Below are 18,501 nucleotides of genomic sequence, written 5' to 3' on the forward strand. Positions count from 1 at the left end.
GTGGGGGTGGGGAGAGGAAGAGAGGGCGCTGGACAGATGGCTGCCCGGTCGCTGCCCGGGGCTGGGGAGTCGCAGAGGACCCTCCCGTAGACTGGGGTCTTAGCTAGGGCTTCCCCCGCCAGGCACCACGGCCCCTTCTCCCCACTCCCACCTCCCGTTTTCCCTTTCTCCTTCACAGACCATACATTGCCTTTTAAAAGAAATGCCACCCACATTCAGAGACACAAGTGCAGCAGTTTGGTGAGCTTTTTACAAATTTTTTTTTGTTTTGTTCTGTTTTGTTCTAATTAAATGTATCGCCTGGGAATCGCAGCCCATCGCAGCCTGACTCCAGTTCAAGGAAATAAACAGATTAGCAAAGGTCTGTTCGCTAAGCCCATGTTGGGCTTCCGGGCCCCCTCTTGGGGCAGGTGCTTTACTCAAAGGTGCTTACACGCTTTATTCGACCTCTAAGGAGTTCTCTTATGTCAGAAGTGTATGTCTTACTATGGGTTGGGCTGGTAAGTAGCTCTTTTATTGAGTAATTCAATTATCTCCCTCTTTTTGTCCCTTTCCTGCCTGCCTTCCTCCTCGCCTTTAGACCAAAGTGATGCTTGAGTGAGTGAATTTATATGTTCAAATCGGGATTCTAACCCTGTTGAGCCCTTTTAGACTTGCACATCCTTTTCGATGTTTAGTTTTTTAAATTTGATGTACACAGTTTTCTCAAAAAAAAAAAAAAAAAAAAAAAAGGTGCATTACTGTAACATGTCAAAAACCTACCTAAGAGGCCCATATGTTTCCAAGCCCTTGATCTCCGTCTTGCCATTTCAGTCCATTGCTTTGTCTCCAGCCTTCATCTTTGAAGAAAGTGAATACTTCACATCCTTTGTAGGAGACAAAGTTACTGAATTTGGCTTATGATACTTGTGTTCAAGTTAATGTTCTCTCTCCCCTTTTCCCCACCAACCCAAAAGATTGTGGTTCAAGTAGATCCTATTTTCTCATTTACCTTCAATGTCTCTTATGGTGATGGACGTTTAAATTAAGCAAGTCATTTGTAAAGTACTGTTTAAGCACCAAATCTGTAAAGTGTGTCAAGCCTCAGTCTCCTCTCCCCATCTCCACTGTTCCTTTGTTCGAAAGCACATGCCTGACCGTGAAAAGTTGATGCAAACGTGTTACACGCCCAGCCATGGTGGAGAGAACACTTCCTCCAGCCCCCAGTCCCCTCTCTGCTACATGTACAAGGAAAAAGCAACAGAAATGACTTGCATAACCAAACACTCTTTCTGATATGTTTTACAAGCATAAGTTCTGTTAAAAGACAAAACACGGTGAAGTTCCATTTTCCCTCTTGCCCACTTTTGGTCCCTGACATATTACTCTGTTAGAGAAAACTTTAACACACAGCCCTCTTCCCCTCCCAAAGATCCTGTTTCCTTTTTTCCGTTCTTAGGAGAAAAAAAATTCACTGACGTTTAGATAAGGAAACACGTAAACAGCAATTCAGTGGGCCACTTGTTTTGTTCTTTCTCTCGGTATGTTCACAACTTAAGTGCCGTGACAATCTTAGGTATGTAAAATCCTTTGTGGGAGGAAGAAATGTCCACGCAGTCCTGTATTCCTGCAAAAAAATGTCTGAAGCACAAACTGAACACACTTTCTAGTGCACAGGGTCAGCTGAAAATGAGCATTTATTTGAAGCTTCCCATTTGTGAAATTCCTCCTCCAGGAGTCAAGAGCAGAAACTGGATTCTAATAGATGACCCTACCAAGCATCAAGGGCTACTCAAGTGTCGAAGGATGCTTTTTTTAAAATTTTACTTTTAAAATGAAATGTGAAGGAAATTGGATTTCTTTTTCAAGTGAAATTTTTTAGCATTCATTAATGTTAAAATATCTCCTCAAACACTGTGAAATGCTCAGGCACATCAACACAAGGGTTTGTTATTTTTTTCCTTCTCAAAGAATCCTATCAAATCCAAGAAGCCCCAGTCATTATGTCAAACTGTATCTCAGTAGTCTTCGTTTTTGAAATGTCACAGTACTACCTTTTCCCCCCAAACTGATGTACCAATGTTAAAAATTCAAATTAATGGATGTTGCAAAAAAGAAAAGAAAAGGGTGTCACTCAGAATCTCTGATTTAACAGCAGCTCTTACACATTTGTAATCTTTAAAGTTTTTATATTCTCTGGGGGAGAAGTTTAATCTGAAACCAAATAAAAAATCTCCCAGTAGAAACAAAAATCATCTGTGACCATGGAAACATGGTTATTCTGGTCATAAACTCCTTTATTTTTTTTAAACTCCTCTCAAATTTGCTCTTCAGAAGAAAAAAAAATGATTCCCCAAAAGGGCTTTCTAATTCACCTTCTGCAACTGTCTCCCAGATAAGGTTTCAATTTGCTCCGAAGGTTTAAGTTTGTGAGTCTTGACAAGCCAGAATTTTTTGAAAGTACAGCTAGCTGTTTTAGAAAACCATCACTATGACTTCTCCTCAGCCAGGAAGGCTGATCCCAAGGGAACATTGTTCTGCACCTGTAGAAGACTGGCAAGTTAGAGATGGATGTTGATTCTGAGTTTGGATGTTCCCGTCCGGTTGAATGTGGAGAGTTTCCTATCGGGCTTGTCGTTGAATAAGGCCTCCATCTCCACTCCTTTCTCTTTGATCTTTTCCCTTCCCTGATGGGAGAAAATTGGGGGTCTCAGGGTTGCCTTACTTGTTCACTTATGTTACGTTTTTGTGGTTGTCAGGTCCCTAGAACCGTCCTATCGTGTAGGCCAGATCCAGTTACAATAAATAGCCTCTGTGGTGAAAATCGCTAATGACACTATTACCAAACCTCTGTGGGTAGCTTCAGGTCAAACCATATTCCAGGGAACCTAATTTTGGTCCCTGTGGACCATATCTTCTAGGACCAGAGCAGCTGATTGTGACCCACCTTAAGCAGTTAGAAGAAAATAATTCAGCGCAAACAGTGAAGTGGCTGTGTCTGAGCACAGCGCTCACCTGTACCTTGGTAACGTAACTATTGACACAATAGGAAGGGAAAAGAAAAAAAGGATGATTTCTGAGATTTCCAGCAGTTGGTATTTAATAAGCTGATTGAAACACATGTAGGAGCAGTCTGCTCCCTGGTGGAGGGAATCCTGTTACATGGCTTGAGGTCCGTTTCCGAGTCAAAACCCAGTGAAAAGAGGGGAAAAGGCTTGGCTGTTTGGGTGGCATATAAGGTTAATTTGGGTGAAACTGGAAGTTGGATTTGACTTTCCAAATTTATGGGCCGAGTCTTTGCTGCATACCTTTTACTTTTGTTACTTCATGAAGATGCAGTTTTAAAGACGTGCAAAGCTTTTTACATTGCTTTAGTAACAGTATGAGGTTACAAGGGCAGTTTTTTTTTTTTCCAAGGGCACTTTTTTAAATACATTTCTGACCCTGAATCAGTTGATGAGCAAGAGGAAGACACCGCTTTTGGATTGGTGCAGATGTAGTTAGGTCCCATATTGGAATTGTTTTCAGTAGTATGTCGGCTCTCTGCTCAGAGCATAGTTTGCGTCTGCTGTCCAGATTGCTCTAGGTTGAAGATTTTTCTCTTGTTTTTGTTACTTCTCATCCGTGTGAACTGGTGATTCAGCTCGCTATTTGTAAGGCAAGTGGTGACATCTTCTGAACATTGGAGGTGGCAATGGAGGTGGCAATAGGATGTGAAGGAACAGCGTGGGTTTGGAGACGGATAAGCTTGTATGCAGTGGGCACTGGGGATAATGTCCTCCTCTCAGGGGCATTGTGGTCAGATGGGCATATGTAGGACACCCACACAATGCCTGGCATTCAGAGAATCTTGGCTTCTTTATCTTCCTGCTGTTAGAGAAGAACTCTAAATAGAATATACAGTCTGGTGTGTAAACAGAAGTAAGAGTAACATCTGTGTCTTTGAAGGAAGTCAGTTTCTCACCTCTTAGGTTTCTTTATGATCAGCTCATTAAAATTGCAAGGAGCCCATTAGGGTTTGACCCGAGTGGGAGCAATCTTAAAGCATTTCTTATTTGCTCAGTGTCGTCATAAGATGACATTATATAAGATGACATTATAAGATGCTAAAACAGTCATGGGCTTCTCTTGGCTCAGACAGTGAAGAATCTGCCTGCTATGCGGGAGACCTGGGTTTGATCCCTGGGTCAGTAAGATCCCCTGGAGAAGGGAATGGCTGCCCACTCCAGTATTCTTGAATTGAGCTCATACTGCCTGCCTCCCCTGTTCATCTTTTGCAGTTCAGGTCAGAGTTAAGGCTACAACTTTGGCCAGCCTCCTGAGAGCAAGGGATCGAGAGGGCTCTGGCAGCTCACCCACTGCTAACTAGTCACATCCCGCTAAGCAAGTCCTTCACCCTCCCCAGAGTTTCTGAGAGAAATGAGCAAGGCCTACCCCAGCTCCAGGGTTCTCCCACCCCTTGGTGATTTGGCCGAGCTAGTTCAGTTTCTATTCGTTTAGCAGCCAAGCTTGTCCCGTGCTTTTCTTGGAGCAGAACAGTGTTCACTCGCAGTGTTCAAGGAGTCCGTCTCTCCTCAGGACTTTATTTAGAGTTGGGCAAAGGTTGACACTGCCTTTTTAGCAGGCCTCATGTTACCTTCTCGTGTCTGCCCTGCCTTCTGTGGCTTCTGGCCACGGTGAAACCATGGTTGCTGCGACTGCAGCTCCTGGTACCGGCTGCAGAGTAGATGCCTTGGAAATGAATTGTAAGGTTAGGCTAAATGGCTAGATCCCAGGCAGAGCCATTAGAGAAACCTTGGCTCGGCAGCTAGCTGAATTTCAAGTTGGATCCTTTGTCCCTATCAAGTGGTCCCAGAAACCCCAGACTCCAGAGCCCTGAAGCTCCGTGGAGCCTGGATGCTGCCTGCTCCCTCCACGCCAGGCTGGCCCTGTTCTGGTGGAGAGACGGTGGGAAGTGGTGGGTGGCGGTGGCCATGGGGAGTCTGGCAGTCTGATTATACCTCTCGAATTGCTCAACTCCTAAGGCAGTCTCCTGGCCTTCCCAAAGGTATGAGGATACCTCTTGGGCTTTGTTATGTGAAGGTCAAAGGTTACCTGCCCCGCCGGCTGAGTGCCTCTCTCCTGCGTTAGCTCACTTCAGCCTTATGCTGAGAAACTGAAACACAGGTGAAGTTGGCTTTTTGAAGGTCAGAGAGCTGTTGGGTGTGGAGGCAGTTAGAACCTGGGCAGGCTATACCCAGACCTGAGCTCTGTGCCCAGAGGCCAACCTGGATCTGGTACAATGTTTTTCAAATTGCAGCAGGGAGGCTTTGGTGGAATATGCAGTTCATTTATTGATTTTCCTCCTGTATTTTGGGGAAAAAAAAGAAATGAAAGGGGATAGAAAAAGCAGAGGGCTGCTAAGGTTAAATGTGGTTTTGTAGAAGTTTGTAAGTTGAGTTTTATTGAAGCATTCCTTTATCTCGGTGGTGACTGCTTTTGCGCTGAACAGCGGAGTATTTGGGACGGAGACTGTATGACCTGCAAAGCCTAAAGCGTTTACTCCTTTGCTCTGTAAGAAAAAGTTTGCTGGCCTCTGCACTGGTTGTGGGCCTAGTGCCTGGAGGGCTTGCACAGCCGCCACAATTGCCTGTTTTTGTTGTGGGGGTGGGGAGTGGGAGGGAACTTTAAAGTTGGGGGGCGGTGTCCTCTCTACTCCTGCCCCTCCATGACTTGCCAAGGGCTCCATCATTGCTATGTTTCATACTCCGGCTTTTGAACCTTTTGAAGCAAAGGGATTTTCATTCATTAGGAGTAATCAGAGCTGTCTTGAAGCCCAGCATGAACGCGGATGGCAGCTAACCCATCCCTGCCATGGCCTGACCCAAGGGAGCCTGAGCCCAGGCGCAAGTGTCATTTGGCTGCACGTCCACTGCAGGTGGCTTGGATTACTGCCCTCCGCATTTTCCTAACAGACACTAGGGCTTAGGTTTCCTTGGGATTCCAGGCCCTGCCGTCGCTCAGGGCGCCAGAGCAGTCCCCGGAAGCACAGCCTTTCCGCAGCCGAGGCGGGGCCCTGGCTGCAGCCCCGAGGCGACTGACCAGCAGCCGCTTTCATCTGCTGGGTTGATTAGTAGTCACCTAGAGGCTCCTGTCCTTTACCCTCTGGCCTCTCAAGGAAGCCCTCACCAAACACCTTGGTGAATGATTTTGCAATCTGAGGTCACCCCTCAGTGACCTGTTGATTACAGAGTTTTAAGTGATCCAGGTTGCTCCCTGGGAAATGGTCCAATGACTGTTCTGATGAAATTGACAAAGGGTGTGGATGGCTGAGATGGATGCCTGTTTGTGTGGACCGAATCCCAAGCATCCACCCCATCTATACCTGGTCCTGTTCTGAGCCCTTGGAAATCCAGGGATGACTGTCAGTCTCTTCTCTGCCCTCCCAGAGCCCACAGTTGACCAGAAGTTAACAAATAATTATAAACAGATAATTGTGTATATGAAAAAGAAATCTGGGCATCCTAGGCCAGATCTCGTGTAAGAGGAAAATATTAATACATTGTCTTGGCTAAATGGAATTAAATTGATTCCTCTGGAAAAAAATTATCAACCAGAAGTCTAAGTTCACAGGTACTGTGAATCAGCTCTCTTTGGATGTGAACCAGCATCTTTCCAGCTTTAAGCAATCCAAAGCGTGGTTGGCCTGAGAAGGTGACTAGAAAGAGAAGCAAATTTCAGAGGTTCATCTGACAGGAAAAACTTGAATCAGAGATACTTTTTTTTTTTTTTTTTTTTCAACAAACAACAAATATTTATTGAGCGCCTATTATGTGCCAGACACTGTTCTAGAATCCCCCCCCAAAAAAGAAAAAACAAGATAGAGGCAGAAAATGCAAATTCTGAGGGAGAGGAAAGGGGTCGTTGAGGAAGAAGGCTGAGGGGATTGAGAAGCCTAAGGTGACAGGGACTTGGCCTAAAAATATGGAACGCTTCACGAATTTGTGTGTCATCCTTGCGCAGGGGCCATGCTAATCTTCTCTGTATCGTTCCAATTTTAGTATATGTGCTGCGGAAGCGAGCACCAGAGATACTTTTATCAAGAAGATTGTTTTCAGAGCAAGTGGGAGTAGGAGAATAGCTATTGGAGCCAAGAAAAGGATACTTTTGACTCAGATCCTTCCAGGAGGCTGGGTTTTAACTTGGTCAGCTTGTTTTCAGCTCTATAGCAATGTTCTGCTTCAGAGGTTTGTGGATGCCTAACACTTGGGGATGAAGCGGTCCTTCTAGAAGACTTAGGAATTTTCTTTCCTTGGATTAATGTTGCTTTCTGTCTCTCTTAGAATAAGTCCTATTTTGTTTTGTTTAGTTTTTGCTGAGATTCCTTGGATCTTTCTGAGTACCTCTTATTCCCTAAATTATCCAAATTTCTTTGGGTCATATTTTTGAATGTTTCAGTTCCATTCCTTTGACGTGGGATGGCCTGGGGGCTTGGGCTTATAGTGTCTTTTCATGTTGATAGATTTACTCCTGAGCCTGTATTTTGGGTCAGGTTGATGCTAAATCTTTGATTTACGTGGTCTCGGGGGATTCTTCCCAGGAGGATGTATATCCATCTCAGAGGTTCCTTTACTGCCTCACTCCACTGTTGAAACAGGGCACCGGAGTGTTGAAGGAGCTTGTCTGGTGTCTTAGGGCCTCCCTTTGGCATTTTTTGCAGTATTGTTTGATTTGATCTATTTTCTGCACCTATGTGTTATTTTTTTCCAACTCAAGTTTAAACTTCAGGGTGGCAGTTGTTTGGTTTAGTTGGCCTGAATAGTAAATTACTCTCTTGGATAATTTCTGATTGTCTCAAGGGTTGAGGTTAAGAGCTGGCCATGGAGTCAGAAAGTCCTGAACTCGGATTCCCATTCTGCTTCTTCCTGCTGTGACCCTGTGGGCATATTTCTTCCCATCTCTGAGCCTCAGTTTACTTGTCTGTAAAATGGGGATACTGAGTCACTACTGCATATATTTGTTAAAGGGTTTCGGTGACAGATTGCAGAGCTCAGCAGTGTGGTACCTGGCATGGAAATCACTGCTGCCGGATGTTAGTCATGAGTATTTCCTATGGATCTTGGACTTTATGAGGCCCTGGGGTGCCCAGGGAGGTTTTGTAGTTGGGAAAACCACTGCTGAGAAGTGAGGGCTGGTGGAGGCCCTCCCTTGAACTCTAGCTCTTTGCTGGGGGAATGAATGTCTTGAGGACCTTGATGAGCTCTCTTCACCTGAGTGAGAGGTTGTCCTCACCCAGGGCACCTTTTTTTTTTTTTTTTTTAGGGCACCTTTTTTTTAATCTGTTCATGTTTTCTTAGAGACATTTTCTAACATATCAGTATTTAAGAGACAAGGAAATAATATCATAGACTGTCACGTACCCATCACCAGTTTCAACAATTCTAAATGTCATTTTGCCAATTTTGGTTCATCTCACTACCTCCCCTGTCCCCCTTGAGTATTTTAAAGCATATCTCAGGTCTCATTTCACCCATACATTCTTCAGTATGAATCTTTAACTTAATTTTTTTTTTTAACATAACTACAAAACTTTAACCATGCCTAACAAAATTAACAGTAATTACGTAGTATTTCAGATACCCAATCTGGACTCGGATTTCTCCAGTTTCCCCCACGTTGACTTGTTGGTGTGTTCCTGGCAGGGTCCTGGCACTGGGCAGGCTGTCTTACTTCTGTTGAAGTGAGGGGTTCAGGGTGTGGCTCAGGTTTCTCATCTCCCAGGGCTGGTTGGTGCTTGCTGCTTGGGTTGGGTCTGTGATGTGGCCCTGTTGCCATGGAAATGCTGTGACATCACAGAGCCAGTTATGACCACTCCTGAGAATGTTGAGGTACAAGCGCACACAGTGCTTATTTCATCCTGATTTGTGGTTGATGAACCTAGGTAGTAAGGACACTGAAAAACACGTGCAAGACCCAGAGGTTTATTTCAAGAATTTCCAGCCTCTGAAAATCCCTCAGTGAGGTTCCCCTCCCTGTGGCTGCTTCACCATGGCCTAAATCGAGAGAAGGTCTCCAGGGGCCTGCTCAGACAGGCGTCCTGAGCCCGTTTTGTAAAGGAAAGGCTCCATGCCTTTGCTGTCAGTAACCGACTGTCCCCCCAGGTTGGATTTGGGGATCTCGGACGTCTGCATTTAGGCCTGTCGTTAAACATTTGAAGAGGCGGAGCCTCCTTGTAATTTTTGTAATTTTGTCCCTAGTTAATGGGTCATTCAGAGCCTACCCAGGCAATTTGTTGAGAGTCTGGGCAGTTAATGATCATGACCCTGACCTTCACATTAACCTAGCCGCCTCTTGTCAAGGGCTCTCATGATCTTCAGGTAACAGCCACTGCTCCCATGGGTTTTCATCTTTTTTGTTTTGTGCCCATCTCTCCTCTCTCTCTCTCTCTCATAAATCAGGTTGATGCATAAACCCAGGCCCCTCTCAGCTTCCATCCAGCTCTCTCATCTAGAGGATGTCCATGTTGCCAAACCTCATTTCTGTCAGGGACCTTTGTCCCCTTTTCCTGGGATTCAGCGCTCCCTGGGCCTCTTCCTCTTGGTCATCCACTTGGTTACTTTGTTGGACCCCCTAGATGAAAGCTGAGAGAGGGGAGGTGTCGACCTGTCAGTGTTGTCGTCAGAGGATGGCACATGCGTAGACAGGCCAAAGAGAGCAAGAGCTTGCTGGCCAGCGGTGAGCAGCGGTCCCTGAGGGGAGTTGGCTGTAGCTTCTCCACAGAGAAAGTGCTTTCCAGTAAGGATTGGCAATTGTTTAGGATAGTCCACATGGATGTGTGCTCCTGTTCTTAATACCAGTATAGCTACTATGTGTCTAGTACTTAACTCTTTGCCTGCCCCCGACCACATCAGGAGTTTTATCCATGTTATCTCATTTAACCCTCACAACCCCTTGAAGGGGGTGCTACACTTAACTCCATTCTGCAGATGAGAAAACCAAGGCTCAGATTCCATACCAGAGGACACGCTAGGGAAGACTCAGTGCTGGCCAAGTTACTTGATCTGCAGAAGGAAGCAGGATGCCCCCTCTGTAGACTGGGGGGGTAGGGGGGGTTAGGCCAGCCTCCTTTGAAGCATGAAGTTTCTTTACTGTTTTTGCCAAACCCATGATGTATGGTGAACCTGTGGAGTTGGCCCAGTAGGCATTCCTTACAATGGGCACCCAGATCTCTTATTTGACTCAAAAAGAGGAATTGATCATCACCAGCTCTGCAAGGGGAAACAAATGCCCTGGATGCTCAGTCTGAGTGGCACCAGGCAGAACTAAGCCTCCGCGGGGAATTGGCTTTTCCGCCTTTCCCCCCACCCCAGGTGCCCACCCAAAGTTGGTCTCCCAGCGTGGTTGATTTCTGGTCCCTGATGGCTCTGGCGGGCTGGCCGTGGTACAGCCGTCCCAGCGCGTTGCCAGCCCAGGCCCTGGAAATCAAGCGGCCGCTGCTTCAGGCTTTCTCCTGCATGCTTGTCTCAAGAGGGTTTGGCACGTCTAGATTGAAATGATTAGCGCAGTGGGGCTTCCCCCACTCTGCTTGGGGGATTATGTCACAGTCTATTAAGCATGCTCCCTCGGTATTTAATGCCACTCTGACATGGATTTTGCTGGCAGTCTGTTAAGTGGCACCACTTAAACCCCGTTGCTGTTTTGCGGAGGCAGCCCCTGTGTGTGTTCGTGTCAGTGGCCCACAGAATTTCTGCCTCCATCCCAGTTGGTGTGATTCTCCACCCCACACCCCCCTTTCCTTTTCCTTCTGGTATAGAAGGAAATAGGCCCTGTGTTCATCCAGGACGTTTAGCTGGGAATCTGTGTTATCCAGGGGCACCCTCTCAGGTGAGCAGAGATGAGCCCAGTCCTCGGAAAAGCTGGAGAGCACAGTGTGGCCAGAGAGGAGGGAGCAGGAGCAGTGGGCAGTCAGGGGTCTCCATTCATTCCCGTGTCCCCTCTGGTATCCTGTTCTTCTTCAGAAATCAGCAGGACTTTTTTTTTTTTTTTTAATGCTATTTATTTTGCTTCTGCTCCCAGCTCCCAGGGAACAGAGTTTCAAATATTCACTCCCCAGTTTGTAAAAAGTTGTAGATCTGCCTGGGGCTGTTAATAGAGATGATACAGAGAAGCTGTCTTTGGCTAAAAGAAGTCTTTGTAGAGTGGATTTGAATGCTGGAATTCCCTGCCTTGGATAAAGCCTGTGGAATGAAAAGGCGGTCTTGTGGGATCTCTCTCGAGGATGGTTGAAGCTGTTGAAGTTGCTTGGCTGGTCTTTACTCCCTGGGCAAGTGTGAGGTGTGTGTGAGACAGCAGCACACAGGTGGAGGTTGCAGCTGACCCTGGGCAGGACTTGGCGCGTGCTGTGCCGGGGCGTCGTCGTCCATGAGCGTAGGGGCAGAGGAGTGTCTGCAGGGGCCAGCCGCTCCGGCTCAGGTCCTGGCCCTGTATCCCAGACCTCTCAGCTCGCCTGCCCTGTGGACTCGGCTTCTTGTCATTTGTATCTTTTCCTGCAAGGGCAGCACAGAACTGGGCGTGCTCAAAGACCCAGCACAGAGAAGATGCTCAGTGTGTGTGGCATTGGAGGAGGCGGTCAATGAGCTGCTCCCCCTTCTCTTTCCATTCTCACCAATCAAGGAAAGAACGGGGAGCTAAGAACCAGTTTCTGACTTTTTCCCATGTCACTCTGTCTGTCTGACCTCAACACACCCTTTCACCTGCCATCCCTTTAAGTTCCTTCTGTTTGAAAATGAGAGGGTTGACGGTGTCCCACCATCCCGTCCACTCTGACAGGCCTTTCCTGGCTCCAGGAGGGCATTTTGCTCTTTGCGACCTTTGACTGCTCATCCAGGCTTCTGGGCCCCCAGACAGTTCCCTGTCTTCCCAGGTTCCTTCCCTCCCTGCCCTGTGGTTCTGGATACTTTTAACTTTTCCCTTTCTGGACTAAAGTGTGGAGAGTGGTGCTTTTTGTTTTCCTTTTAGCTTTTCTTCACAGAGCACCAACTCCTTCCTGTCCAGTCTGTCTGTGGGCCTTCCCTCGTCCCATAGTGTCCATCTGTCTAGTCCTGTCTGTCCCTGCTTTTTATTGCCTGAGGTTTGGTGACCTGGCCCGCCCAGCCACGTTCCCGGTGGGGACGGGTTTGCTCTCGGTGTCCTGCAGGACTCCAGGTCTCCGCAGGAAGTTTGCCATGCCCCTGGATGACAGCTTCCCCCTCAGCTTGGAGCTCGCCAGAACCAGTTTCCCCAGTCTGGTGGCGCCTTTACTGTGGGTGAGGCCATTCCAGCAGAGTCGCCTCTTCCCAGGAGAGCTTTGCTCCCACGGAGCAACTCTCGTGTGGGCCACACCCAAGCCAGGAGGTGCCTCACTTGTCAGGAATGTGGCCTTCTCCAGCCTTGACTCTTCCTGCACGGCTGGCCCAGGACTGCCGGGAGGGTTCCGGGGTCACCTTGCTCTATGGTTTCCCTTGAAACATCAGTAGGAGTTTTTTGGTTCTGCATTTTGTGTTTGAGAACTACCTTTGACCTCTGCCGACGGAGTAACAGTTGGCCTAGACACCTTGGGTTTTAAGCCACCCTAACTCCTTTGAATTGAGAGTGAGAGTTAATGGGAGGGTCCCCTTGATTGGTGGGGGGCAGGCAGCACGGAGATGCCCAAAGGGAGCCTTGTGTGTGAAAAGGCCCTGGAGGATCCTCAGAGAGGTCAGCCGTTGTTTCTCCACAAAGCCCATTAGAACCTTCGAGGCTCTAGGGGCTAAGCCCCCCAGTGAGCTTGTTCCCACACTGAGCTGGTGCCTTCTGAATAGCTCGGGCCTTTTTTGCTGAGATTAATTCCCTTTGGGATTAGCCTTTCATGTCCTGGGCCTGTCATGTTACTCTTTATCTTTTCATTCTGTCTGTGGGTCTTAGTTAATGGAGTTTTTTTGCTCACACACACATACTTGGCAATCATCATGCATGATGAACTTTGAGAGCTTTGGACTTTTTTTATATTTGTTTATTTTTTTAAACCAACTCCTGCATTTGTGAGAACTGTGTGGGTTTGGCTCCAAAAACTGGATTGTTTTTCCAGCTGCTCCTTTTCTTTACCTGATTTATCCCTCCACCTCCCACCCCACCCCACCCCACCCCATAGATACTTAGATGTTCAGCATGTCCTGTCAGCAGCATCTGTCCCATGCAGAGGGTGATTTTGTTTCTTAAAGTGCTGGAGACCGGGGTGACATGTAGGGCTTTCAGTAGGACAGGGAGTTGGAGGGGATGCAGTAGGTAAGGCGAGCCAGGTGGGAAACAAGGGGCCAGCAGCAGGTGGGGGTGAGCCCTTCTGTGGGCACTCCTACCCCTGTCATGCAGGGACCCCAGGGAGGGGTCTGGGACCTTTCCCCCTCTCCACCTGCCTAGCTCCTCACCTCTGGCCCAGAGCTGTGGAGCTGATGGAGCAGGTCAGGCCTCGAGACCCGGGGACCAGAGCCTGTTCTCCACGGGCCCCCCGTCCTCCACCTCAACAGACAGTAGAGAATGGTGTCGGGGCGGGGGGTTATGGGGTGGGGCAGGAGGCAGGCCTTGCGCCCTTAGTCCTGGGCCCTGCTGGTCCACAGCCCCATGGGGCCCCCCAGACCCTGCGCTCACTCAGCCATGGGGTTGGTTCACAGGGAAGATGGTGAGTTGGAAGAAGGCGAGCTGGAAGATGATGGGGCCGAGGAGACTCAGGACACCTCCGGGGGCCCCGAGAGGAGCCGGAAGGAGAAGGGGGAGAAGCACCACAGCGACTCGGACGAGGAGAAGTCTCACCGGAGGCTGAAGCGGAAGCGCAAGAAAGAGCGGGAGAAGGAGAAGAGGAGGTCCAAGAAGAGGAGGAAATCCAAGCATAAAGTAGGTCCCGGAGGGCGCGCCAGGCCTGCTGGCGCTGGGCCCAGGCCTAGTGCCCCGGGGCCCGAGCTCAGCTCGTCAGGCCAGAGGGCACTCTTTAATCAGGCTGGTTTTCCTTTCCCCAAACTGTTTAAAGACCTCTTCTGAAGAGTGGTAGCTCATGCTCCATTGCCACTAGATGCCCCTAGGTGAGGCCTTCCGCGCGCAGCCTGGCTGGCACATTGCAGTGGCCGGGCATGTGGCTTGCCCGCCGCGGGAGCCCTGACTCTGTCCTGTCCCTGCAGCGCCACGCTTCCTCCAGCGATGACTTCTCAGACTTCTCGGACGACTCAGACTTCAGCCCCAGCGAGAAGGGGCACCGCAAATACCGAGAGTACAGCCCCCCCTACGCACCGGTGAGTGCCCACTGCCCCGGGGCCCCCATGGGCAGGAGCTGGGGTCATGAAATCACCGACGTTTCCTGAGCACCGGTGGTGTGCTGGGCACTCTTGCGCAGCCCTGTACACGGATTTTAATTCTGCAGGATTAGGTGTTGGTTGTATCCCCCGCTTTCGAGGTGAGGACACTGAGACTTAGAGCACTTCAGCCAGGCTGAAGCTCCCAGGGCAGGAGCTGGGTTGAGCCCAGTCAGAAGCTGATGGTTGTGCTTCTCTAGGCCACCTCCGCGGTGGCCTTGGCAGGACTCATCGTTCCTGTATCCTGTCCCTGAGAAAGATGTTGATTTGTCCCCATCAGAGCTGACTTTAACACTCTTCTGAAATGACCTTTTGTAGAAGATGGGCAAGAGAGTGAAATGGTTATGGGAATAAATCACCTCAGATGTTGTGGGGTCCAAAGTTATATAGCACTGAGCTTAAGCATAAATTTAAATTATTTGTCCAGTTTGTGTATTGTTTTCCCCTGGAAAACCAGTAAGAAATGAATCAGCACAGATATTTAAGGTTTTTATTGAAAAAAAAAATTTATTTAAGTTCTTAAAAGTATCCAGTGTTCAGCATCACCCATCATAGCAGATATTGTAGATATTTGAACTGATGTTAATCTACTCACATAGGTACAGACTTTAAACTTGAGGGTTTCAGGGAATGCAGGGAACACCACAAGCTTTGATTGGGAACTAAGGCTTAAGGCTTTTTAAGGTCCACTTTTAGAGCCGTTTTCGTTCTTAAAATTGTGCTGAATGTAGTTGACTTACAGTGTGTTAATTTCAGCTGTACAGCAGAGTGACCCAGTTACACATGTGTGTATATTCTTTTCGTCTTTTCCATCATGGTTTGTCACAGGATGTTGAATATAGTTTCCTGTGTTATACAGTAGGACCTTGTGCTTAGAGCAGTTTTAGGTTCAGAGAAAATTGAGAAGATAGGCCAGTCCTCTCCACACCCCACCCCACCCCATTCCCCTGTTTTTAATGTCTTGCATTAGTGTGGTCCATTTGTTGTAATTGTTTAGCCACCGTTGGTACATCCTGTTATGTATTCACTGTATACTGTCGTATAAAGTAGTTGAATTCCCTTTAAGTCTCTCTGCAGGCCCCTCACACTCACCAGTCTTCTTACTGTCTCTGCAGTTTTGCCAATTCCAGCAAGTCATGTGATTGGACTCGTTTGTAGCTTTTCCAGGTTGACTTCTTTCACTTTACAGGACGCCTTTATGGTCCCTCCATGTCTTTTCATTGTTGGATACTCCATTGGAGTTGGATAGTCCATCTGAATGTACCGCAGTTTGCTTACCTGTTTTACCTACTTAAGGACATCTTGGTGGCCTCCATTTGTGCTATATGTGTATTTTTAAACTTCATCCAGTATCTGTTGGAACTAGCACAGTTGTAAAGCATCATTTTAAATGGTTTTCTAGCCTAGGCCCCAAAAGTCAAAGTGAAAGTCACTCAGCTGTGTTTGACTCTTTGCGACCCCATGGACTGTAGCCTCCCTGGCTCCTCTGTGCATGGAATTCTCCAGGCGAGAATACTGGAATGGGTAGCCGTTCCCTTCTCCAGGGTATCTTCTCAACCCAGGAATCAAATCCAGGTCTCCTGCATTGCTGGTGGATTGTTTACCAACTGAGCTACCTTAGTTTGGGTCCCAAGTAGTCATTAATTGAATTCCAAGGCCCCAGGAGATTTTTGACTAGAGAACATCCCTCTTGCCTAGCAAGCCCCCTCCCCAAATGAGATTGTTCTAGATCCCTGGGAAATACACCCTTCATTTCCCACTCCATTCTTCAGGGGTCATGGGGCCTCTGTTTCTTAGTTGTCTTTACAACTGTGGCTCTTTCTGAAGAACAGAGACACCTGGGCCCACAGCCCAGCTCTCATTCCGGTGGGAGCCAGCACCCAGCAAGGCTTGGGGCTAGCCTCTCATCCCAGGGCCAGCAGAGACACCCAGACAGACGTGCCAGTTTGGGGGGCAGCGGGGGTCTTGGTCCCAGCCGGAGGCCCCGGGGCTCACTGTCGTCTCCCCGTCAGTCCCACCAGCAGTACCCTCCTTCTCACACAACGCCCCTGCCCAAGAAGTCCTACCCCAAGCTGGACAGCAAGGGCTACGGCCTGTACGACGACTACGAGAACGAGCAGTACGGGGAGTACGAGGGCGACGAGGAGGAGGACCTGGGCAAGGACGACTACGACGACTTCGCCAAAGAGCTGAACCAGTACCGGCGCGCCAAGGAGGGCAGCAGCCGGGGCCGAGGTGAGGCCCGCCGCTTCCGCTGGCCCGCTGGGCTGCAGCCCGTGCCCGTGCAGCTCGAGAGGAGCACCGTCGTTCAGGGCTGAGACGAGCATTGCGGGGGCTGGGTGGGGAGCTGCCCCGCGAGCCCCAGAGCCCGGGGCTCCGCCACCGGAGTAGAGGGTCTGTGCTGAGGCTGTGGCTGGGAGGGGGCCAGGCCGGCATGAGGCAAGGAGATAGTGCTCTTGTGGCTAAGGTTGCTTTGGGGGGGCTGGGATAGAACCCAGGCCCGGCAGTGAAAGTGCTGAGTGCTAACCAACTACCGGACCCCTGGGGAATCCTCTGAAGGGTTGTTCTGTAAATTCGTTTCCTGGTCAGTTTCGAAGAGACAGCTTTTCGCACAGCGTGGGAGGGTCGCAGACAGCTGACGCCTCCTTGCCCAGCCGCCCGTCTCCTGTCACCTGACAAGGTGTGACTACGGCCCACGGGACTGCCACACCTCCGAACCTTGAACCTGTGGCAGTTAGGAGGATGGGGGCGGGCCGCGCACCAGAGACCCAGCCTGACCTCTCAGAACCATCTGCTAGTCATATTTCCCAGCCCCAGAGGGCTTCCAGAACTTGCCAGCTCAGCGGTTCTTCAGACTGCTTGTTTGAGTGGCTGGTCATTCAGCAGTCTTTCTTGCACTTCTTTGTAGATAGGCCCTGTCTTTGGGGAGACACTGGAGTGGCCTGTCCAACAGAAATACAGTGCAGGCCACTGTCTAATTACAAATTTTCTACTGGTCACATTAAAAACATAAAAGAAAACGTGAAATAATTTTAACAACACATTTTATGATGCTTATACATTCTAAATCTTATTTCAACATGTCAAAATAGATGTGATTTTTTTATAAATATCTATTATCTCTCTCTTGCTCTCTTCTAACTAAGTCGTGAAATCTACTGTGCACTTGATACTCACAGCATTTTCTTTTTCTTTTTTTTAGTTTTTCATTTAAAACCGCAAACATTTATTGAAACTCACTTCATGCAGGAGAGGGCAGTAGGGTTCTGGGGTTACAGCATCTTAGTTTGGTCAGCTCCATACTGGGTGCTCAGTGGCCCCGTGTGCCTGGTGCCCTCGTGTGGGAGAGTGCAGCAGTCAGGGTCGTGGGGGAGCGTGCGGCAGCTGTGTGTCCATGGCGCTGAGCCAGCCCTGTCCAGAGGCCCAGGGACTGTGTGTCAGCCCAGAGCAGCTGGGAAGGCTTCTTGGAGGAGGAGGAGGAAGTGATTGACCTTGGGCAAATGGGGATTGACTTCTCCCTTGCTCACTGTCTGATCACCATGCAGGCAGCCGGGGCCGAGGCAGGGGCTACCGAGGCCGAGGCAGCCGCGGAGGGTCTCGAGGCCGAGGCATGGGCAGGGGCAGCCGAGGCAGGGGCAGAGGCTCCGTGGGAGGAGACCACCCGGAGGATGAAGAGGACTTCTACGAGGAAGAGATGGACGTAAGGCTTTCTCCAGCTCGGGGGCCAGGGGAGTGTGGCTGGTGGGTGCAGGCTCTGTTGGAGGTGTCTCTGAGACTACTGGGAGGAAGGCATCAGATGGCAGGTTTCTTTCTGTGTTTCCAAATGTTTCTTTGTTGTTTGAATAGAGAGAAGCTTCCGGAGGTTCAGAATTGAAAAGGTTCCAAGGGCTGAGCTGTCAGAACATCTCCAGCCGCTCCTCTCTCTCGGAGCCTCTGTTCCCTGTCCCTGAAGAAAGGGTTCCCCAGGGTTCTTTTGAAGCCTTTGTAGTCATCTGTTTACTCACCCCCTACACATACACAGGAGAGCTGCCACACTCATGTTCTGTCCCTGCCCGAGGCCCGGCCACGCTGCTTCTTGTTCTAGCTGCACTGCTGTCCCCTGGGGGCTAGCGGGGACAGGGGGCTGGGAGTCCTAAGAGTACACACCTCAGGGAAAGGACTAGGACCCAGACACTGCCCAGGCTGG

General features: G+C 49.0%; 1 protein-coding gene and 1 non-coding gene across 10 annotated transcripts in view; one reads left to right on the forward strand and one right to left on the reverse strand.

Moving 5' to 3' along the window:
• ZC3H4 (zinc finger CCCH-type containing 4) overlaps positions 1–18,501 on the forward strand; it is a 38,979-nt gene that overhangs the window by 2,607 nt on the left and 17,871 nt on the right. For 5 of the 9 annotated variants that reach the window (XM_070450650.1, XM_070450651.1, XM_070450658.1 and 2 more), the window contains 4 exons: positions 13,644–13,863; positions 14,145–14,255; positions 16,328–16,550; positions 17,861–18,015. In XM_070450650.1, coding sequence (XP_070306751.1) covers positions 13,644–13,863; positions 14,145–14,255; positions 16,328–16,550; positions 17,861–18,015 — 709 coding nt within the window. Of the gene's footprint in view, positions 1–178; positions 241–8,882; positions 9,336–13,643; positions 13,864–14,144; positions 14,256–16,327; positions 16,551–17,860; positions 18,016–18,501 lie in introns of those variants that run through there. The other 4 variants (XM_070450654.1, XM_070450653.1, XM_070450655.1 and 1 more) reach the window with 2 other exon arrangements.
• LOC139030122 (U6 spliceosomal RNA) lies at positions 6,937–7,043 on the reverse strand. Its single transcript, XR_011482429.1, has one exon. It is a non-coding gene; the product is annotated as a U6 spliceosomal RNA (small nuclear RNA).

The sequence above is a fragment of the Odocoileus virginianus genome, chromosome 20 (assembly GCF_023699985.2).
Source record: "Odocoileus virginianus isolate 20LAN1187 ecotype Illinois chromosome 20, Ovbor_1.2, whole genome shotgun sequence".
NCBI lineage: Eukaryota > Metazoa > Chordata > Mammalia > Artiodactyla > Cervidae > Odocoileus > Odocoileus virginianus.